General features: G+C 36.0%; 2 protein-coding genes across 2 annotated transcripts; both read left to right on the top strand.

Annotated features, from left to right (window-relative positions):
- Positions 1-887: 887 nt before the first annotated feature.
- On the top strand, positions 888-15,127 carry LOC141823105 (uncharacterized). The gene is made up of 9 exons (XM_074710377.1): positions 888-1,074; positions 6,714-6,793; positions 7,001-7,086; positions 7,182-7,703; positions 7,790-7,999; positions 8,077-8,201; positions 9,297-9,429; positions 11,143-12,558; positions 14,104-15,127. Exons 1-9 carry the CDS (start codon positions 888-890, stop codon positions 14,930-14,932), a joined length of 3,588 nt encoding a protein of 1,195 aa, XP_074566478.1. The 3' UTR covers positions 14,933-15,127.
- Positions 15,128-17,004: 1,877 nt separating this feature from the next.
- On the top strand, positions 17,005-23,409 carry LOC141824899 (putative Histone-lysine N-methyltransferase ATXR5). The gene is made up of 6 exons (XM_074712243.1): positions 17,005-17,482; positions 17,561-17,641; positions 22,203-22,429; positions 22,518-22,618; positions 22,711-22,923; positions 23,022-23,409. The coding sequence occupies exons 1-6, from the start codon at positions 17,149-17,151 to the stop codon at positions 23,179-23,181; spliced, it is 1,116 nt and encodes a 371-aa protein (XP_074568344.1). The 5' UTR covers positions 17,005-17,148; the 3' UTR covers positions 23,182-23,409.
- The last annotated feature ends 287 nt before the right edge of the window (positions 23,410-23,696 follow it).

Genomic DNA, 23,696 nt, shown 5'->3' with positions numbered 1-23,696 from the left:
GAATACAGTTGCGTTGTCCACTACAGAGGCTGAATATATCGCTATTACAGAAGCTTGTAAGGAAGCTATTTGGTTAAAAGGACTGTTCAGTGAGCTTAGTGAAGATTTACAGATTACTACAATTTTTTGTGATAGTCAGAGTGCTATTTTTCTCACGAAGGATCAGATGTTTCATGAAAGGACAAAGCACATCGATGTGAGGTATCACTTTGTACGTGATGTTATTGCTCGTGGTGATATTATTGTGAGCAAAATTAGTACTCATGATAATCCTGCCGATATGATGACTAAGTCACTCCCTTTAGCCAAGTTTAAGCATTGCTTGGACTTGGTTGGTGTTCGTTGCTGAGCTTTGCCCGTGAGGGCTTTTGTGGAAGAGGTGGAGAATATTCTTTTGAAGACATGTTGTGTTGAGTTGCTCTTTGCTTTTGGAATTCGCGTCAAGGTGGAGATTGTTAGATATTGGTGACCCGAATACCGTGTGATCTGATCTATGGTGAAAATCAAATTATGACAGATCTAAGGCCGATATGGATCAAATCAAATTATGACAGATCTACGGCTGATATGGATTGTTCCTTATTATAAAAGCTTATTATTACTAGGGTTTCCAATGAGATTTGTAAAACATAAAGATTGTGTGCCGTCATTGTATTCCACCTTTTGATAGTGAATTTTCTCTCCTCTGCCCGTGGTTTTTTACCCGTAAAGGGTTTTCCACGTAAATCTGTGTGTGCTCTTTATTTTTCTTGTTGTCTATTTTGCCGTAATCTCGTAACAATAGGAAGGAGAAATACGATGATAATTCAAAGAAACATAATGAGGAGAAGGATTACGAGTGGAATGCACATCTTTCTGAAGTGCAATGGGAATATCAAACCCAGGAGATGGGACCGGAGGACGAGGTGAAAGACTTGGCTCTAAAGATGTGTCCATGGAAGTGTCAGTGGTGGTCGGCGGCAAAGCAGGACGAGGACGACATTGATAAATATGTAATGGAGGAGATGTCTCCGGAGGCGACAGAGACTCCTCAGATAGCCATTGGTGTAGGTGCAAAAGGAGAAAACTCGGACGGTGATCCCTTAGGTCCAAAAAATAAAACCGAATCAAAGAACGTGACATCAGCAGAGATGAAGTATCGACGGAGAGTAGGGGAATAACACTTGTACCCTTTCGAAGACCGTGGGTACCCAAGGAAGACACACTTATGAGATCGGGGAGAGAGTTTGTCAATGCCAAGATCGAGAGCATGAACAAAACATATAGAATCAAAAACCCTAAGTGGTAAAGGATGAAGAGACTGATGAGGATAAAGAACATGATGAGGTATTTAACCTTGTAGAGTGGAGGAAGGCATGCGATTGATGAGATAACACGCAGTAAGTACAGCGTCACCCTAAAACTAAAGAGGAACATGAGAATGGAGAAGAAGAGTCCGGGTGGTCTTAAGAAGATGGCGATTCTTACGTTCAGCAACTCTATTCTGTTGAGGGGTATGAGGACAAGACGTCCGATGCAACACACCATGAGACGCTAAGAAGGTTTGAAATGTAGTAGATAGATACTCACGTGCATTATCACTCTGTAAGGTTTGAAGAGAAATACCAAATTGAGTTTTAATTTCATAGAAAAAAGATTGAAAAAGAGAAAACAACTTTGAACGATCCTTCATCAGATATAACCAAGTGCAACGGGAAAAATCGTCTATAAAGGTAACAAAGTATCGTGATCCCAATGTAGAAGAAACACGACTTGGACCCCAAACATCGGAATGAACCAAAGCAAAAGGCGGCGTAGCCTGACTCACAGTGCGAGGAGAAAAAGAACTACCAATATGCTTTCCTAATTGACATGATTCACAAGATAAAGAATCTAAGTGAGAAAGACCAGAATGTAATTGTTTTAATTTATCAAGACCTAGATGTCCCAACTGAGCATGAATAAGAAGGGGAGATGCCGCCGCCGAACCAACAAGAGAGAACTGTTAAAGTCGATATAGGCTATGAAACTCATATCCGAAGTCAATCATTCTCTCCGTACTCCGATTCTGTAAGGAAACAGAAAATTTAGTAAACGAGATGACACAATCAAGAGACCGAGTAAGCTGACTAATTGATAATAAATTAAAGGGAGCACCGGGAATATAAAGAACATTATGAATAGAAAGAGATGAGGAAGGATGAACAATACCGACACCTTGGGATTGAATTTGAGAACCATTTGCCAGGGTGATAAAGAGTAAATAACCAGAAGTAGATAGAAAAGAAAAATGTGATCTATTACCAGTGATATGATCGGTGGTCCCGGAATCAAGAACTCGAAGAGCGAGATATGCCAGCAAAGGAATTACCAGTGAGTGTAACGACAACAGGGGAATTAGAGACCTTTCGATCCTCATACCATTTCAGAAAGTCGTTATAGGAAGGCGGTGGGGTCGGATTTGGTGGCAACTGTGAAGTGGAAGCTGAAGGAGCGACAGAACTCTGGACGATCTGCGTAGCACGGGAAGATCGACCATGTAGACTCCAACATTTATCAATCATCTGTCCTAGTCGGTGGCATTGATCACACCAAGGACATCTTTTGCCATCCTTACGAGGTGGAAGTCTGTTGTTTCGAGAGACCAAAGTTGATGAGTAGGGAAGCGTACCGAAGGCCTGTTTCGTCAACCAAAGCATTCACGTGCTGCTCGCTTTCTTTTGTATTTGCTCCTGGCGGCACTGTGGTTGCTGAGCGTCTTGCGGCCCAATGTCGACGTGGCCACCGTCGAGAGACGCCATGCGAACGCAGGGATGCGGTGCAAGAATACCGCCGATGAAGTAGCAGAACCGCAGGAAAGATCGGGACTGGTCCTCTGTCGATGGCGAGACAGAGGCGTGATTTGGTCGACGTCGCAATCCGAAGGAAGGAGAGGAAGGCTCCTTCGCGTGGCGTCGTGCTCCAAACGTTGAAATCAGAGGCGCTTGGTCGACGGCGAGACAAAAGCGCGGGACGAGGAAGGAGACGCCGCGATTCAGAGGAAGGAGAGGAAAACTCTTTCGCACATGGCGGCAGGAAAAAAAAATTAAACCTAATCCCGCTCTGATACCATATAAAATAATATGGAATCTTGTTTTATTACAAGACATAAGGCCCTATTTATACACGAATATAGGGATCTATTCTAGGAGAATTATTTTATAAAAAAGAAAAATAGAATATTTATCCTTAAATATTCTAACACTAATAATGATTTTGATGAGAAAGGAAAATAAGCGATCTTACTCAAATAATATGCATTAAAGATGAATTTAATAGAGTACTAGTGAATTATGAGGAAATAAAAAAGCGATGGGGAAGGTATCTTCTTTAACTTTTCAATCAAGGTTTAAGAAGGTTTAGGTGAACAATTTAGTATAAGAAACTTGAGTAGGTTAGAGGAGTATAAAATTTTAAATTTTTATTAAAATTTAAACTTTAGAAGTAGAACAAGTCTTAAATAGAATGCCGAATGGGAAAATGATTGGACCAGATGATATTTCAATATAGATATAGAAGTGCCTAGGGAAACAGGGAATTAATTAACTTGTATAGTTATATAATCTGATATTGAAAATAATTTTTTTATTAATGTAGAGTAAGTACTCTAATTCTCTTGTATAAAAAAAAGAAGATTTACAAAATTGTGCGAATTATAAGTGTATTAAACTAATGAGTCATACTATAAAATTTTAAAAAAAAGTGATAGAAAAAAGATTTAGGAAGGAGATAAAGGTAATTGAAAATTAATTTGAATTCATGGCTAAAAGGTCAACAATGAAAGGTACATATCTTCTTAGATTCTGATTGAAAAGTATCGAGAAAAGTAGTAACATTCGTATGGTATTTATCAATCTAAAAAAAATTTATGACAAAGTCCCAAAGAAAATTGTGTGGAGAATCCTAGAAAAGAAAGGTGTTAGTGTAGTATATATTTAAACAATTAAAGATATGTATGACAATGATAAAAGTGAAGATTCTAGATGGATTAATCGAATTGTTTCCTATGAAGATTGGGAAGGAACAATTTTAAATGCGTACCTTTTTACACTAGTAATGGATGAATTCACTAAACAAATCCAAGACATATTACTATATTATATGTTATTTGCAGATGATATTGTTTTTGTCGATGGGACATGTGAAGAAATAAATGTAAAGTTCGAATCTTAGCACAAAAAATTGCAAGTAAAAGGTTTTAGGTTTGGTAGAGTATAGATATAATATATGAAATTTAAGTTTAGTAATGTTGCTGTTGCGGAAGTGGTTTGAACCCATAGAGGAGAGGGGTGAATAACGAAAACCTGTAATTCAACATTTTCTCTTGCTAATGACTTAGCAAGGGCACACATTAATTAAACAAATAAAACATAAGAGACAAGGAGACATAGAGTTTTACTTAGTTTGCAATCCACGAGTTGCTAGTCCAAGAACTAGACAAGTATGTCCACTGTCTTCTCCTATTCAAAAACGTGTCGGAAGCCTTTTACAATGATGAAGTATAATAGTAAATGGTAAAAAAATAGAAGAATCAGTAAGTATTTAAGTGTGTTATTTTTGTTCTTCGAGCTTCAGTCCTATTCATAGACTTTATCTCGATTAGACCGTTATGCTAACGTGGCACTTTCCGATTGCTTGAAAGACTTTTGGTCGCCCAGACCACAGTGATATGACTTCAAGCTTTATCCTCTTTGACAATGACTTGACAATGGTTTTGAATGACTCAGCAACCTCCGGTCGCCTGGAAGCTTTGTCTGGTGGCTTGGAGACTGTTGACGTGGCCGTTCTGATTCGTTTCGACAATGAGTTTGGATGATTCATTGATGACTTTCAACCGCTTGGAAAATGATCAACCTTTATACTTTACCATTCGTTGATCTCGCCTTCTCCGATTGCTTAGATGATTCTCTGATTGCCTAGACATTAGGTCGCCCGAACCTAGTTTCGATCGCCTTGAGCAGACTTCTTTTTGGCTTCTCATTCTTTGGATGCACCGAGCCCTTCTGGCTCACTTCCTGTGAGTCTTTCTCACTCGACTGAAGTAACCTTTTGTAGCTCCTTGTATCTCGAATGTATCAAGTCCGTCGGCTCTTTTCCCGTGCCATCCTTGTCTCTCGCTGACGTCTTTTGTCAAAGGTTTGCCATCTCTGATGCTCCTAAGCCATCGGATACCTGTGTGTTCTTCTAAGTCCTTACACACTTAGACACATATATAAACTACACAACAAATCCTAACTTAAATTTGTTTGACAACACATCAAAACACCACTTGAGGTTCTAACAAGTAGTAGTAGATATAGAAAAGTAATTATTAAGTTATGAGATGATGAATTACCTATAACTAAGTTTTAAGTATCTAGGATTATTTTTGTAAAATGATGAAGAGGTTAATAGAGATATTTTATATAAGATATAAACATGATAATTAAAATGGAGAAGGATCTCAGATGTTTTTTCTGATCGTAAAATACCTATAAAACATAAAGAAAAGTTTTACAAAATGACAGTTAGACATGTTATGTTTTATAGAATTGAATATTGAGTTATGAAGCGAGCTTACGAGCAAAAGAGGAGAGTCGCAGAGATGAGAATGTTAAAGTAGATGTGCGGATATAAAAGAATAGGTAGATAAGAATCGAGAACATTTGAAAGAAAATCGGGATTGCGTCTATTGAAGGAAACTCCAAGAGACTAGTTTAAAATAATATGAGCATGTACTTTGGCATCCAACAAATGCCCCAGTTAGGCAATATTAGACGATGATAAATATGCTTATTAATAGAGGAAGAGATAGGCCAAACAAAACTTGGTTAGTAACGATAAAATAGGAAAAACTTCATTTAAATATAGATGAAGGTAGCTAAACATTCAGCACAAGGGTTATGATGCGACCCAGAAAATTGCTGATAAGAGTGCATTACTTCAAAGCGTTTTGAGTCACATTCGTAGTTTACTTTTGTTGAACTTGAGTGTGCAACAAAGGATGTTTGTTGTCTTTATAAGTGCTTTAGTTCAAAGCCTTTTTTGAGTCACAAGAGCAGAGCAGTAATAGGTTTTAAAGAGGGTTGTCAAACAAACTTCAGAGCTACGACATTTACAGTGTTGGGCAAGGAAACTTACTGCAATTTGAACCACAATATACTCTGAAGAATCTGACGATGGAAGGCTGTCATAGATGGCAAGATTGCCTGACTGGGATTTATAATAGTGCAGGGTGGGCTGTGGCTCCAAAAATGTGAAGTGGGGAGATCAATATCCATGCAATCTGGCCTCAAATCATGTCATAGCTGAAATTTTTATGGCATTTCAGGGGATGCAACTTGCTTGCCATGTGACATTGAGGTAGGGTGTTTTACACTAGGGACGAGGAGAATAGGGATGAGAGCATTTAGTCAAATAGGTTCTGGATTAATGGGTCAGTGCCTTATTCCTGAATAGCCAGCCATAGAGTGGAAGCTAAGCTCCAATCCTTGTTGCCTCATGACCCCCTTGTGCCTTGGGGTGCATCCGCCTCAATCAAACCTTGTTCTTCCTCAGCCAGGTTGCTAGCGAGGCTCTGGATCTCACTACTGCAGAATGCTTTTTGATCAGTAGGCCCACAGTATCATGACAACAAGTCTTAGAAAAGATAGATCTTTATGGTCTCCTACGGTATTCCTGGACTTCCTGTTGACTGATTTGTTCCAGTTAAGCAGATTGGTCCCTGTGGAGCTATCTGAACAACTTTAGTCAGGCTGATGCCTTCTTCCTGGCCGTGAGTTTTGCGGATCTACAGGTTTAAAGAAAAACAAGATGTAACAAACACAATTTGACGATGATGACAACAGATTGGACTTTTTATGAGGACCTTTCTTATCCATGAAAATATTTATAGTCCACTGTTTTTGTCCCAAAGGAGACGTGATTTAATGCATGTTTTTGCTGCCTCGCGTATGCCCATTTGTTATTCGATAAAAAAAATATTACGCACTTGGTTTTGCAGGTGACCGTTTGCCAGATTTGTGGTGTATCAGGCTATGCTGAACTTCTTGTGTTTTGCAACAACTGTCAGACTTCTGCTCAGCACAGGTATCTTATTGTGGCTTAATCAAGCCACTTCTTTTGATTTCTTAGGTTATTATATGTTGTGTTGTCTTCCATATAAATTCATATGGTTATTGCAGATATTGTTTGGATGAGTTGCCTAGTCAGCATGAAGTGATAAGTTGGTCTTGTGAACAATGCAAGGCTAGGCCATCCATGGTCGAGCCAAACCAACATGGAACGATGGGGCACTTGAAGTGTCAGTTTAGGCAAACTAAAAGGAGTGCTAGCATGCAGAATATAGGGGAAAGACATGAGAGTAACGCAGGCTTTTCTCGGTCATCTCTAATGCGATTTGAGAAACACTCAAAGAATAAGAGGAGAAAATTGATATTGCTGGTGGATAAATCTGCTGAAGCAACTAAAGAGAAACTTTTAGAAGTAAAAATGCCAAGGAATTTGAGTAGACTGAGGGGAAGATTAATTTCAGGCGGGGGACATTTGAATGAAGAGATTCATGCAAATTCTACTTGTCAAGATTCTCCTGTTAAAAATTCTTGTCAACTGCTAGCACTCTCGCAAGTAGAAATAAAAAAAACTAGACAAAACACTTTTCTCCCCTTTGACTTATCTGTGCAACTCCTTGGTTGTCCTGTTTGGAGGTCAGTGTTATTGATTTGGCATTCCATTTTTATTAAATTTTAGATATAATCCGTAGTTGTCCTAACTTTTATCTTATGGCATGCAGGGGATGCTTTGATGTTTGCAATGAGGAATTTGGTCCATTAAAAGCTTGTATGTCGATTAAAGCATGTGAGAAGGTTTGTAACATAGTGACTAAGTTACCACCAGTGCTGCAAATGACAAAGCTCTCAAGAAATGAATGGCCTACAAGTTTCAATAATTCACCGCCGAATGATGACTGCATTGCTCTCTGTTTCTTTTCAGAAAATTCCAAGTACTTACTATTGATGTTGCTTCCCTAGATCTATGATCTTAAAGAGGAAAAGAAACTTACATGCTATTGCATTTCAGTGCAGGGACAGCACTCAATAATCTATTGGATCACATCACTACGAAGGTTCTTGCCTTGAGGGTGGTGCTTGATGAAGCTGAGATGCTTGTATTTTCCTCCATTATACTGCCAGAATATTGTCAGAGTAAGTTATCCTAGTATGATTGGTGTATTAAGTCATTGCAAATTTATACTTTCCTCGTGAACTGGTTCTCCCTTTTTTAATAAGGATATGAAGATTATCTAGCTTAAAGACTTGGCTAATTGCATTGCGTATATGCAGTATAAAGGTACATATTCAGGTGTTTATATGGATTCATACTGAAATGTTATTTAAAATAATTATGTTGACTTGATGAAAACATGAATTTACTTCTATCATAATTTGTGTAAAAAAAAACAACATAAACAATTCATATACAAATGCTTTACACAATGGATGACCTGCAATAATCCGAAAATGATTTATACAGTTGATTTCCTTGCCATATATAACTTCTCCCAATTCAACCAGACACAATGAGTCAGGCTCTGAATAGGTCCTTTGTGATCAGGCTTACCCATTTGGGCCAGTGGTCAAGTGTAGTGAATCAATTAGTGTAGTGAATCTCTTTTTTCATTTGTGGGTGACCATGAAAAAGCCCTAGTCTTGAATGCATTTCTGGGAAAGACGCGCTTTCAAACTCTACTTCTGCACGTGAATATAATAGAGGGAAACTCATAGTAAATTGAATTTTCATGAATCACGGTTGAATTTTTCATCCAATGGTGTTCATATTTTCACTATCTAATGTTGATTCTCCCTTTGCATGTCTTCATTAGATGTTATCGCTTAGTTGTCTATACTAATCATCACCATAATCTGAGTTCTTTCATCTGAAACCTTGGTTTCTATTTATTGCAAATCCTTGTTTAAGTTTAATTATGCTATGAAAATTATATCATTACCTATAGTTGTTTTCTTGATGTATTATGAAAATGGAATCTACAGTATATTTATCACTCAGAATGGTTTGTTACTAGAAAACAACCTAGCTATTTGTTTAGGTTTGTGGCTTCAGGATTAGATTCCGCCCAGTTTGTAATTACAAGCAATCAGTTTATGGTCTATTCATCAAATCACTTAATTGGACTTGGCCAGCTTGTTAGATTTGTTGAACTCTGAAAATTATCTGATTCAACGACAACCCATTTTTAGGCCTTCTTTGATACTAACTTTTTTGATTTGGTTTTCTTGTAGGATTTGAAGCAAGATACTATCTGTGGGGTGCCTTCAGGAGTCGGCAAGATAACTCTGGGTCGTGTGTTCCAACCAATAATTGTCTAGATTCCAATAAAGAACTAACAATAAGAGATTTTCCACCTGGATTTAGGCATGCAACAGAACAGTCTGATAATGCTGAAAATAGTAATATCGTGGAGCAATTGGTTGACAAATCTAAGAATTCAAAAAGCCGAGGCTGCAGTGAAAGTGCATGCTCCAAGAATCAAGTTAACATAGATATAAACTTGCACCACCAGCCAGTGCAAATTTGTTCTAAACCTACTGCAGATGAAAACATGTCTCAGAACATTAACAAGGACCATGTATCTGATTCCAAAAGGAGAGCGTACCATGGAAGTGCATGCTCCAAGAATCAAGTTAACATCCATTCAAAAATGCAAGAGAACTCTGGGTCTTGTGCTCCAACCAATAAATGTCTAGATTCCAATAAAGAGCTAACAATAAGACATTTTCCGCCTGGATTTAGGCATGCAACGGAACAGTGTGATAATGCTGAAAAGATAAAAACAAGAGATTTTCCACCTGGATTTAGGCATGCAACAGAACAGTCTGATAATGCTGAAAATAGAAATATCATGAAGCAATTGGTTGACAAATCTAAGAATTCAAAAAGCCGAGACTGCAGTGAAAGTGCATGCTTCAAGAATCAAGTTAACACAGATATAAACTTGCACCACCAGCCAGTGCAAATTTGTTCTAAATCTACTGCAGATGAAAAAATGTCTCAGAACAGTAACGTGGAACATGTATCTGATTCCGAAAGGAGAGAGTACCATGGAAGTGCATGCTCCAAGAGTCAAGTTAACATCCATTCGAACATGCAAGATAACTCTGGGTCTTGTGCTCCAACCAATAAATGTCTAGATTCCAATAAAGAGCTAACAATAAGACATTTTCCACCTGGATTTAGGCATGCAACAGAACAGTGTGATAATGCTGAAAAGATAAAAACAAGAGATTTTCCACCTGGATTTAGGCATGCAACAGAACAGTCTGATAATGCTGAAAATAGTAATATCGTGGAGCAATTAGTTGACAAATCTAAGAATTCAAAAAGCCGAGGCTGCAGTGAAAGTGCATGCTCCAAGAATCAAGTTAACATAGATATAAACTTGAACCACCAGCCAGTGCAAATTTGTTCTAAACCTACTGCAGATGAAAACATGTCTCCGAACATGAACAAGGAACATGTATCTGATTCCAAAAGGAGAGAGTACCATGGAAGTGCATGCTCCAAGAATCAAGTTAACATCCATTCAAAAATGCAAGATAACTCTGGGTCTTGTGCTCCAACCAATAAATGTCTAGATTCCAATAAAGAGCTAACAATAAGACATTTTCCGCCTGGATTTAGGCATGCAACAAAGCAGTGTGATAATGCTGCTGAAAAGAAAAAAACAAGAGATTTTCCACCTGGATTTGGGCATGCAACAGAACAGTCTGATAATGCTGAAAATAGTAATATCGTGGGGCAATTGGTTGACAAATCTAAGAATTCAAAAAGCCGAGACTGCAGTGAAAGTGCATGCTCCAAGAATCAAGTTAACACAGATATAAACTTGAACCACCAGCCAGTGCAAATTTGTTCTAAATCTGCTGCAGATGAAAAAATGTCTCAGAACAGTAACGTGGAACATGTATCTGATTCCGAAAGGAGAGAGTACCATGGAAGTGCATTCTCCAAGAGTCAGGTTAACATCCATTCGAACATGCAAGATAACTCTGGGTCTTGTGCTCCAACCAATAAATGTCTAGATTCCAATAAAGAGCTAACAATAAGACATTTTCCGTCTGGATTTAGGTATGCAACGGAACAGTGTGATAATGCTGAAAAGATAAAAACAAGAGATTTTCCACTTGGATTTAGGCATGCAACAGAACAGTCTGATAATGCTGAAAATAGTAATATCGTGGAGCAATTGGTTGACAAATCTAAGAATTCAAAAAGCCGAGACTGCAGTGAAAGTGCATGCTCTGAGAATAAAGTTAACATAGATATAAACTTGCACCACCAGCTAGTGCAAATTTGTTCTAAACCTACTGCAGATGAAAAAATGTCTCAGAACAGTAACGAGGAACATGTATCTGATTCCGAAAGGAGAGAGTACCATGGAAGTGCTTGCTCCAAGAGTCAAGTTAACATCCATTCAAACATGCATCACAGTGATGTGCCAATTTGTTCTCATCCTATTGCTGAAGGAATATCTTGGAACAGGAACCTTGAGCATGCTTCTGATTCCAAAAAGCTGGAGTACAATGGAAGTGCATGTTCCAAGAGGCGAGTTAACATCAATTCAAACACGCATCACCTCCCAGAGCAAATTTATCCTAATCCTTATGCCGAAGGAAGAATATCTGGGAACAGGATTATTGTTCATGCATCTGATTCCAAAAGGCAAGACTCTGAGAATCAAATTAATATCAATTCAAACACGCATCACCTTCCTGTGCAAATTTGTCCTGATCCTCCCACAGAGGAAAGAACATCTGGGAACAGGAACTTTGAGCATGCATCTGATTCCAAAAGGCAAAACTACGATGAAAGTGCATGCTCCAAGAGTCAAGTTAACATTTGTCCAAACATTCATCACCAGATATCACCAATTTATACTAATCCTACTGCAGAAGAAAGAATGTCTCAGAGCAGGAACTTTGAGCATGCATCAAATTCCAAAAAACTAGAGTACAATGGAAGGCAAGTTAACATCAATTCGAACATGCATCCTCATCCAGTGCAAGTTTGTCCTAATCCTTCTGCAGAAAAATGTACACCTCAGAATAGGAATTTTGCACATGCATCTTATTCCAAAAGGCGAGACTGCAGCAGAAGCTTATGTCCTGAGAGTCAAGTTAACATCAACACAAACATGCATCACCACCAAGTGCAAATTTGTCCTAATCCTACCACAAGAGAAAGAATGTCTCAGAACAGAAATATTGTCTGTGCATCTGAGAATTGTTATGATCGTATCACAGATGATTGTAGGACTGTCAAGCAGCAATTAGCAAACAACTCTAATAGTCTGGAAGAAAGAGTAGTACAATGTCTTGATGGAAATCCATTTTGTGAAATCAGTGATGACAGCTCTAATGAAATTACAAAAGACAGGAAACTGCCCATGTTGGATTCTTTGGAATATCAGGGAAAGCATGAGCCACCTAATAATGCCATGCACAAGCATCCTTCCACTGGAAAAATGCCACAACAGGGAAAAGAGTAATAATCCCTCTCTTTGCCTTGCACATCTTGCATCTATTTTGTTGATAATCATTACTACCTATCGTATTTTGTCTTCTTAAAACTGCTAGCTTTAAATTTAGAGCCTTGAACGAAACCTAATCATGCCTTTTCAGTTGTAAATTTTTTGGTAGTTCCTTATACACTAGAGAACAATATATCTGTTTTGAAGTCTTATTTAGATCGTAATTTGACACTTGATAAAGCTGGTCCAAACTTCTTGTTTTTTTTAAAATAAGCAAATGCAGACTTTGATTGTGCAGCTAGTTTACTGTTCGAACCTCCCAAAGTTTTCAGCATATTGATCTGCACATCATCCTAAATAAATCATCCAAATCAAATTTGCATCGGACATCTAGGTACAATTTATGTTAGATGGAGTAGTTTTATGTTTTTTTAGTCTTAGTTAAACTATGTGCCAAATTGAACATGACTATACTAGTTGAGCAAGGCTATCAAATAGGAGCAATTTAGAATATTCGGTTAAGAGATATTTGGAGTAGTTTTTAGTCTGTCGATTGAGAAGGCCACTTCAAATGAGTTAATCAAGAAGTGACATCATGGACAAGTGCTTGGGTTTTAGACTCTTTGTTGGAAATTAATTAATCAAGTTTATAATATATAGTTATATACATGCACTTCAGGTTGGATTCCTTTTTTAGTTTGATTTAAAAAATTAGTCAACTTGAAACTCAAACACCAAATATCATATACCTGAAATTGAAAAATGTGAAATTTAAGTATCCATTTCAATATCAAGATCAGGTCTAATATGTCAATTTAGTCGTCCATTAGTGTCTATGTGCAACGTATAGAAGTGTAACCGTAATTAATTAATTAATCAAATGAATAATGTATAGTTTATATACATGAGATTCATGCTGGATTCTTTTTTGAGTTTTGTTTAAAAAACTAACCAACTTGAAACCCAAATATCATATACCTGAAATTCAAAAATGTTTATTTAAGTATACATTTCAAGATCAGGTCAAATATGTCAATTTAGTCCTCCATAACCTCCATAGGTGTGCATGTGCAAGTGTATAATGTATAGTTATATACATGTGGTTCATGTTAGATTCTTTTTCAAGTTTTGTTTAAAAAACTAACAAACTTGAAACCTAAACACCAAATATCATATGCTTGAAATTCAAAAAATGTGAAATTTAAGTATTCATTTTCAGATGATTAAGTTAAATATGTGATGATTTGTCTAAGCCAATAGTCATCCATAAGTATGTATGTCTAGTGTATAAAAATTTATTTGTAATTAATTAATTAATCAAGTGTATAATATTAAGTTATATACATGCCGGTCGGGTTGGATTCTTTTTTGAGTTGTCTTTAAAAAATTAACCAACTTGAAACCTAAACACCAAATATCATATACCTGAAATTCAAAACATGTTAAATTTAAGTATCCATTTCGATATGTTGTTTGAAATAATGCGAGGTACATTTTCATTAAAAATGCTTTATCTTGAATGTGTGTTTTTTTAAACATTTGTTTATTTTGTATTGCAGATTGTTGAATCCTAGAATGAAAAAGAATCCGGTTGCATGCATACTCGATGCTCACAAGCTTTTGGGTTTCAATTATCTTGACTGGCTAAGAAATTTGAAAATTGTTCTTGATTTCGAGAAATTAACCTATGTACTTGAACACAGCCCCCCTGCTGGTGTGAATGATGACGCCACTGAGGAAGAAAAGATCACTTTACAAAAGTGGCGAGATGATGATTTGAAGGCTAAATATTATATGATTACATCAATGTCTGATGAGCTTCAAAAGCAATATAAAAACATATCACACGCATATGAGATTCATGCTCGCTTAGACAAGTTGTATGGTGCAAAATCTCGTATTAGTAGATATCGGATCTTGAGGGACCTCTTTCAGACTCGCATGACAGAGGGATCTTCAGTACATGATCATGTTCTAAAGATGATCAATATGGTGGAGAAATTAGAGGATCTCGGAATTGGTATGGACAACAACGTGTACATTGATTTAATCTTGCAGTCTCTCCCAGAGTCATTCAGTCAGTTCATAACCAACTTCCTGAAAAATAGAATTGAGACATCTTTGCGTGAGCTTCTAAATATGCTGAGTAATGCTGAGCGGACTATCAAAAGAGAAGCATCTGACATGCTAAAAGGTTCGTCCAAGCCCAAAGATGTAGAGGAAAGTTTCCAAAAGAAGAAATCTCCTAAGACTAAAACTGAGATCAGGATGGCCAAGTCACAGGTGCTGTCTGAGGTAAAATGTTTTCATTGTGGTCAACTAGGACATCTGAAGAGAAATTGCATACAATTCCTTAAGCTAAACAAGCGAAGAAGCGATGATAAGTAGGAGGAAGCTCTCAATAAGTAGTCCCTTCACATAGCGAAGAAGCAAAGCTTATTTCAAAACAAGCAGGCGGTTATACAGTTAAGTGCTTTCTTTTGTTCTGTAACTTTGTTGGTGTGTACATAAAGTAACTGGGATATTTTATCTACTCCCAAATCATCTAATTTTTGTCCTGGCCAAAGTTCCTACTGCAAACTATTCCACATTGTTTCACATTAGAACTGTTCTAGAAATCCAAGGCACTATTTGCAAAGATTAACAGCTGCAATCTAGTGGCGTACGTTAATGATGCCTCAATTATTGAGTAGCAGAAGCATCACCCATAACTCCCCATTTATCTCTGATTAAAGAAGTTGGAGGTTCAAAACCAATAGAGACTCACAAACTGTGTTTCGAATTTATAGGATAGTTAAAGATCACTTTTTATCTAATCGTCATCTCTTTTATTGAATTTCTTTCATTTTAACATCTAAATATAACAATTTATAAAGTTTAATATTACTCATAGAATTTTGATGAATATTTTTTATAACATTTCTAAGGCATTATAATAACAAGAAAGCTGTTTATCACAATAGACTTTATTGTCATAAATTTAATGACATTAAAAATTGTCCGTTCGATTTTAAAATTAAGATTAAATCACTTAGACTTACGTAGATTGAATATTTGATTGTGATGGTCTGGAATTTAATTTTCTATTTTAAAATTCCTGATTTATCCTTCACAATAAATTTTATAACGGGTTTTATATGACATTTATTGAATTTTTAAAATTTAATGACATTAAAAATTGTTGAACTTATTATAAAAGGAAATAGTTTTTAAATTATTAAAATATCAATTTTATTTTCAGTTGTTTAAATTGTTGACTAATTAAAAAAGGGGGGAAAAGTTAAAGTTATTAATATACAAACTATTGATATTTGAAAGAATTTTAAAAAACGAACTAATATTTGAATATATTCATGTATTAATTAAAATGCAAAGGTTGATTTTGTAGTTATTAATCTATCTAACTATAAAAAAAATCATTTAACATTTAGGTATTTTGAATCATTAATTAATTAGATAATTTCTCTCATTTTAATTATTTTTTATAAACCACAATAACTTTTTTTACTTTTCTTTAATCTTTAATCTATCTTTTTTATATAATATAAAACAAATTTAGATGATAATGAATGCAATTGGTTCTTGCATTTGTAATCTATTTTTCTTTGAATCACTTATTGAATTTGTAACTGACTTTAAAAAATAAAATATTTTTTGTTTATTTATTTATTTTTACTTTAATGAGTTTATCTCTATGTATTTTGGTTTCATTTATGATACTAATTTATTTATTAAATTAAACTAAGTTATTTGACATCTAATTTATAATTTTAGAAAAATCTGTAAAAGAAAAATAGAGTTGATACAGAAGTGGTATTCAAATTGGTGAATACAACTTTTTAATGACCTATTAATTTCACCGAATTAAAATAATCTTAAATTTAAAATATAGCTCGATTTATTTATTTATTTCATTTGAACCAATTTGTGAAAGGAATTAAAAGCACTTTAAACATGTAAATTTAAATATATTATGTTTTATATGAATATTAAATTTCAAATTTTATTTTGTTAATTGGATTGCCAAAACTGGTAGATACAATTTTGGAATGCATATGAAAACGTTTTCAAAATGCCTAATATACATCTTTTTATATTGATTTATTAAACAGTGCATCATTCTCTTATTTTATTAATTCGAAAATTTTACCTATGAATAATGAAATGTTTAGAAAGCACATTTTTATCTAAACATTTAAAATAATAAAAATGATATATATTTTAATTTTACTTATTAGAAACGATGATGCGAGGTAATAATCAAAATAGAGGGATGATTCTGAAAATAAAACAAGAAGCCCTAAGGAACTTTTTTACTTTCCCCCCTTTTTTTATTATAATCTCATCGAATCGAACCAACGACCAAGCGCACGTTAGAAAAACGAAACGTCGCATCGTACTGCGACTTTATCGTGCGCCTTCTCGCAACTCCCGCTAGCAGCCCTCCTCCATTCCGCACACAGACGTCTCCCTTCTCTCCAAGTTCTTTCCTTTTTTGTCCGATCCCTCCCTTCAAATCCATCGGATGCTCCTCCACGCTGCTTTTGATTCGGTGCGCCTCTGATTCCCAACGGGTCCATCGATCGCCTTCGGGTCTTCTCTCCATGGCCCCGCCCTCATCCTGCTCCGCCGCCGGAAAAACGACGTCGAACTGCCGCGTCCGGAAGCGCACGGCGGCGCCTTCCCCGTCCGCGCCGAAGAAGTTCCGTTCGATGGAGGAGATAATGCGGGTAGCTTTGCCTGCCGCCCCCATCACCGGCGAATACTACGTGGACCTCCGCTGCGGGGAGTGCCGATCCGGTGATCGAGAGGAGGAAATACTCCTGTGCGACAACTGCGACCAGGGGTACCACCTGTATTGCCTCCGACCGATCCTCGTTAGAGTTCCATCCGGGCCCTGGTTCTGCCCTAGCTGCGTAGGAGAAAGATCGATTGAAAGTATATCGACATAGCTGTTATGGATTCGAGGATGAAAGGAATAAGGCTATTGATTCACATTTTATCTGTGGATGCCAGGGTTTCCGTTGGTGCAAACAAAGATTATTGATTTCTTTAGGATTCAAATGGCCAACGACGATAAATGTTGCCCCTCCCAAGGTGATTATCTTATTTATCAAACTGATTGTGTCATTCTCAATGAGGATGTGTTGTTCTTAGTTTTCTTTGGCTATTTTCCCCATGTAATTATGGGAATAATTGTACCGTAGACTTCCTTGTTCCTTTTTTTATCTATCTATATTTTATTCCGTCGATATTTGCTCTTAATTTAGTGGGATTCCGCTGGAGTGGCTCCTAATTTATGGGCGCCGCAGAGAGTCCCAGAAATGATGGTTCACTAGTATAGTGTAGGGTGAATTCTGACAAATTAGACTGTCTATGGGTTGATGTTGTCACTACGGAGGTAGAGGTGTGTTGTTGTGCTAGCATATTGTAAAGGAGACAGCAATCTGGTTGTTTGCTAGCAACAACATACTGTACCGATGAGTAAATTTGTGATCGACAACTATGGTGGCTTCTATTTGTAGTGGTGTGCGCAGGAAGTAGTGCTTAACGAATAGGTTAGTAGAAAATTTACTAATGAAGAGGGATATCATACAGGTCACATTGACGGGTGGTGCAATTAATTGGTATGTTTCTGTATATTGATTAAACCAAAGGCAAATACAGAGACAATTTTCTGAATGTTCAAGTTGATGCCCATTTGTGCTAGAGACATCAATGCTGGATTTGACTATGGTTTGCTCAGGTGGAGTTTACTAGTCATCTCACAATGTGATGGATGAGCTACATTGAAAGAGTAAATGTTTGCTAGTTGTGTGGAATGACTTGTGCTAAGTGCTGCTCAGTGATGCATTTGAAGGCTGTTGGGAGGTAATCAGTGCTACACAATTGTTGGTGCCACTCTGTCGAATCAAGTTTGTGTTCCCTGTTTCCTCCCGCAGTCGGTGGTAGTGATCTTATGGTTGGAAGAGTCACTGGTAAGCTCAATGAGTACTTGTATTATAGTTGAGGGCAATAAGTGGTCATGACCACAACCAAGAAGCAGATATATAGACCAAATGGATGGTTGGGGTGGTCGAGGTAGCTTGTCTGAAAGTGCAGAATTGAGAAGTGCTAGATGGGATAAAGGGTAAAATGAGTTGTAAGAGAAATGAATTTTGCAAAGAAGGAAAACTTTTTGACGTTTCATTGCCCTGTTAGAGGGGAGTGGTAACATGAAGATTCACATCCTTTGTAGAGGAAATGAAGGGAAAGAGAAAATGGGTTATTGAAGGGAATATGAGGTCATTGAAGGGAACATGGACTAATCAGTAATTTGTGTATAAGTGGATAAGAAAAAAAGGGTAAAACTATAGTTTGTGTATAACAAAGTAAATGGTTGTGGGAAAGAGAAAATAGGTGAGCGAAGGGAATAAGAGGTCATTTAAGGCAACATGGACCAGTCAGTAGTTTGTGTATAAGTGAATAAGGAAAAAAAGGGAAAAACTATAGTTGCCTACTTACCTTAGAAATTTATAGAAAAGAAAATCACACAAAAATCCATTGGCGCCATTTATGGATTGCATTGAAAAGACACCTAAGGTAAGGTTTTGTTGATACACTAGAATATGATGGGTTTGCTTGCACCATATTGAGTAATTAGATCACAATCGCAGCCTTTATAAGTCACTTTCTCTCGATCTATAAACTCAAGTTTGAAATTTTGAAGAGAGTCCACGTGCCATTCAATCATTGACGGAATCTATGTGCTTGCCATGTTGTTTGGTGTTATGAGTAGGAGAGGTAAATAATCAAGGGTTGTTATATCAAGGTTGTCTAATTATGAGTCGTATCATGAATCATTCTGGTAAAATTTCAAATTGTTAACCTATTAAGTCATGAATCATAAGGTTTAGATGAAAATTATAAAATATGTTTTAAAAAAAATAATTCTACTTTATTTACAATAAGTTTTCCATCTAAAATTTATAAAATAAAGGGATGTTTAGATGAAAGTAAATTGACGTTTTCATAAAGCTTCATATTTTCCACTAATGACAATCTACAAAGTATTATTTAATTCATTCTATTAAATAAAACAAACAATAAGGAATTTCCTCTTTAAATGTTTTGCACATAGAAAAGTCATTATCATTAAATAAACAAGATTTATTCTTCTTAGTCATTGTTAGGTGTGTAGTTCATGTTCACTATGGTTTATTTTGTGTTTCCAAGTGATAAGATTTTTTTCTTCTATCCTGATTTTGAGATTTCACTCTATTTGTCCTTTATAATCTATTATAATACTAAAAATGGAACAACTTTTAGCTCTCTCTGAAAGTCCTAGAGAGTGATCGTTTTACCATATAATATAAAATCCATGATTTCATTCTTCTTTTTTAATAAATTTGGTTTAATTTCTAATATATTTGGTTTGATTATTTTTTAATGGGTCATTTACTTTTGATTGGGTTTATTTCTTATTTTTAAAATTGTATAAACTAAGATTCATATCCAATCGTATTTAATTTAGCCAAATCATGATGATTTTTTCATTTCTAGTTCATATAAGAATCGTGGATCCATTCATTGAACATTGCTTGAAAGTCTACGTTAGCTGGCAACCTAACGTGTAATCCTCACCCTTTTTCAATCGGGCCTGGGACCAACTTTGGCGGGTTTCATATAAGAATCATATCATTATATATGAATCACATCGGATTGTATGAAATGAATTGTAAATCATAAAATGTTGATAATTGTAGTTATATTACTAAATAGACTTATTAGATTTTAAGTGATTTATTGGAGTAAATTTACTCTGAGTAATTAGGTAATTTAATGAGTTTATATAATAAATTACTCATATTAATTATGTAATTTAGTGAGATTTATACTCATATATCAAAAGTTATATTCGTTTACAATTAAAAACATGAGTCGGGTCAGAAAACCTATTCGAGATTCAAATTTGATAAATTTTTTCTTGATGCAGGAATTGATCCACCAAGAGCCAATATAACCTGAATTTTCTTGGTTCATTTCCAATTGATTTAGGTGTCCAGTTGGATTAGGTTTGTTGCCACCCTTAGACTAGAATTCAATCGCGTATTTAGCCACAAATTTAGGATGGCTATAGGGTGGTTGTTGAAATATAGTGCTGCTAATATCTATTGGAGTAAATTACTCAGATTAATTAGGTGTTTTACTGAGTTTTATACTCATATTAGGAAATTTATATAATTTATACAATTAAAAACTTGAATTGGATATCCTTGTTTGGTAAAAAAAAAAATCCAAGAAATTATCCTCCAGGAACTGATATAATTTGAATTTTCTTGTTGAGTTGGTTCTCATCAAATTAGGTATTCATTGGATCGGGTTTTCTTCCCACCCGCTAGATACACCCTACTATGACAATTAGAATTCAATGGCGAACAACTAGAATTCATGAATATAGGATGGCTCTAGGGTGCTTGTTCAAATATAGCTCAGCTGGTTGTGATGAACAGCTGGTATTTTTAATAGCTATGCTATGTTTGAATATTCTTGCGTAAGTTATATGTATGTAACTCTCAGACAAACTATATTTGTTATTGAATATGCTTTGATACTGTTTAGATTCAATCTACACCCATTGTGACATTTACAATAGAAAAATACAGATTGTTCGAGTTACTTAAGTCATGTGTCTATGCCATATGGTTGTTTTTTGATATGTTCACAGATAAACTATTCATGAAACTAGAAATGGAATGTTCCAAGGGCCTAATGATAATATATGGGACAATGTGTTAAACAATGCTTTGCCTAGAATTGCATGAGTGCAAGTGTGAAGTTAGAACTAAACAAAATATGATGCATCTCCTCTTACTTAGGCATGGGAAAGTCTCTGATGGACAAAAATTGGAAATCAATGAGAAGATTCAAGATGATCAAAAGAGAGATATAGGGGCTCCAGAGACATTCCTTTTCATCTACTCGTGCATACCGAAGCATCCTATGTCATGCAATCTTTCTTCACAAATATTTGAAAGATATGAGTGTGTCATTTTTAGCAAAACAAAAAAAAAGAACTCACTTTGGAAAAATCCAGTGTTAGATGACAATTTAGGTATGGAGTACTTGACTGATTTTGCTGGCATCTGATCATGGATACAATTCTATCTTTGCATTTTGAGTTATTGTCCTTATTGTTACCTCTTTGGTTTTACTTTATTGCTCAGGTTCTATACAATGTATTTCATATTATGCTCAAAATTGTAATGCACTCATTATGCCTTGGCCGAGTTTTCTAGCCACAACCTAATGTATTTAGGGTCCTTTTTCTCAATTTCATGCAGCCTTTATGACATCTCAATTTATTTAACCGATAATTGTTACAACAATTGCACATTTCGTCATCATGTTATTTGTATTTGAAGAGGATTTATTTCCTCAAGGGTAACCTAACAACACATCATGCGGCTTGGTTCATCAATGATCATCAGCATTACTAATCTGAATATTCCCAATCTTTTGCAAACTATACTTGCTTGAGCTTTAATATTCCTTTTGAGTAGTATTGATCTATCTCTTATTTTCTAAATGATGTATTCATTGAGAAGCTTCAATCTCTATTTGTGTGGCTTATTTGTATTGTCTACTATGATGATATTGTGAAACTGGTTTTTTGAAGATGGAAAGAAGCGCAAGAGACGTTCCATAGTTATGTACAAGAAGAGAAGACGACGATTATTGCCATTTAATCCTACAGAAGATCCTGCTCTGCGACTTCAACAAATGGGTTCTCTTGCTGCTGCATTAACAGCAATGAACATGGAATTCAGTAATGAGCTGACTTATTTACCTACAATGGTCGATAGATCTTCTAACCGAGCAAATTTAGAAAAAGGTGGCATGCAGGTATGAATATGAAACCCCCACTTTTTCCTCCTAAAAGAAAATTCCTTTGCCCATAGATATATTCAAGTCAGTATTTATTCTTCCGAAGGTCCTTCCGAGGGAAGATAAAGAGGCATTGGAGCTTTGCAAAACAATGCATAAAAAGGGAGAATGTCCTCCTCTCTCGGTAGTTTTTGATCCAATCGAAGGGTAATTCTGTTGATCAAATACCACAACCGCAGTTTCAGTTTAATCACTGTCTGAAAGTCAGAAAATAAAATGAATAATTTTATTCAATACAGGTTTACTGTTCAGGCTGATGGTCTTATAAAGGATATGACACTAGTAGCTGAGTATACGGGCGATGTGGACTACTTGAAAAACCGGGAACACGATGACTGCGATAGCATGATGACGCTTCTTCTAGCTACTAACCCTTCTGATACTTTAGTGATCTGTCCTGATAAACGTGGAAATATTTCTCGTTTCATTAATGGTATAAACAACCATACTCGGTAAGTTCTCATCTTTCTTCCAATCTGCCTTTTTTTTCTAGTGCAATGCTCATCACAACTTCTCCCTAGCCTTGCATCTAACACTTGATTTTCGATAGGGATGGTCGGAAGAAACAGAACCTTAAATGTGTAAGATATAATGTAGATGGTGAGTGCAGGGTCTTGCTTGTTGCTTGCCGTGATATATATCGTGGAGAACGGCTATACTATGATTACAATGGATATGAGAAAGAATACCCTACTCACAATTTTGTCTAACATCTGATAATAGCCTCCCTAACATGATTATTCATTCTAACCTCTTCTTGAGATTGTGGTATGGCAGGATCAGTTTTTGCACGCTAAATTTGTGTGTGCCTATCACAGCTCTCCCCTTTGCAACTTGTTGATCGATAAAGTTCTAATACAGGGTTAGTACATTCAACAATTTGTATACATTTTTTTTAGCCATATGAACATTATAGTTCTATTTAAGAGGCAATTCAATTCATGTTCGTATAGTTCGCTGCCATTTAATATATATACGAATGTTTACATCAGCAGCAAAGCATATTGTATCTCGATTTGGTACGTTGTCAATTTGGTTTCGATTTTCATTTATTAGGAGGACGAACCCTAGCCAGTAAATACAAAGTACAAACCCATTAAGCTTTCTAAGCTGGTTTGGAAAGGGACTACTGTCTATACCCATCCCCGACCAGATCGATCATTACATTGGTCTCATTGGATGCTTTTAAAAAGGAATTTCTAAATTATTAGAATAAGTATTTCTT

The sequence above is a fragment of the Curcuma longa genome, chromosome 3 (assembly GCF_044706935.1).
Source record: "Curcuma longa cultivar G26 ecotype Majalengka, Jawa Barat chromosome 3, ITB_CL_G26_1.1, whole genome shotgun sequence".
Taxonomy (NCBI): Eukaryota; Viridiplantae; Streptophyta; class Magnoliopsida; order Zingiberales; family Zingiberaceae; genus Curcuma; species Curcuma longa.
Note: the sequence above shows the minus strand (reverse complement) of the source record. Positions and strands in the feature narration are given on the sequence as shown.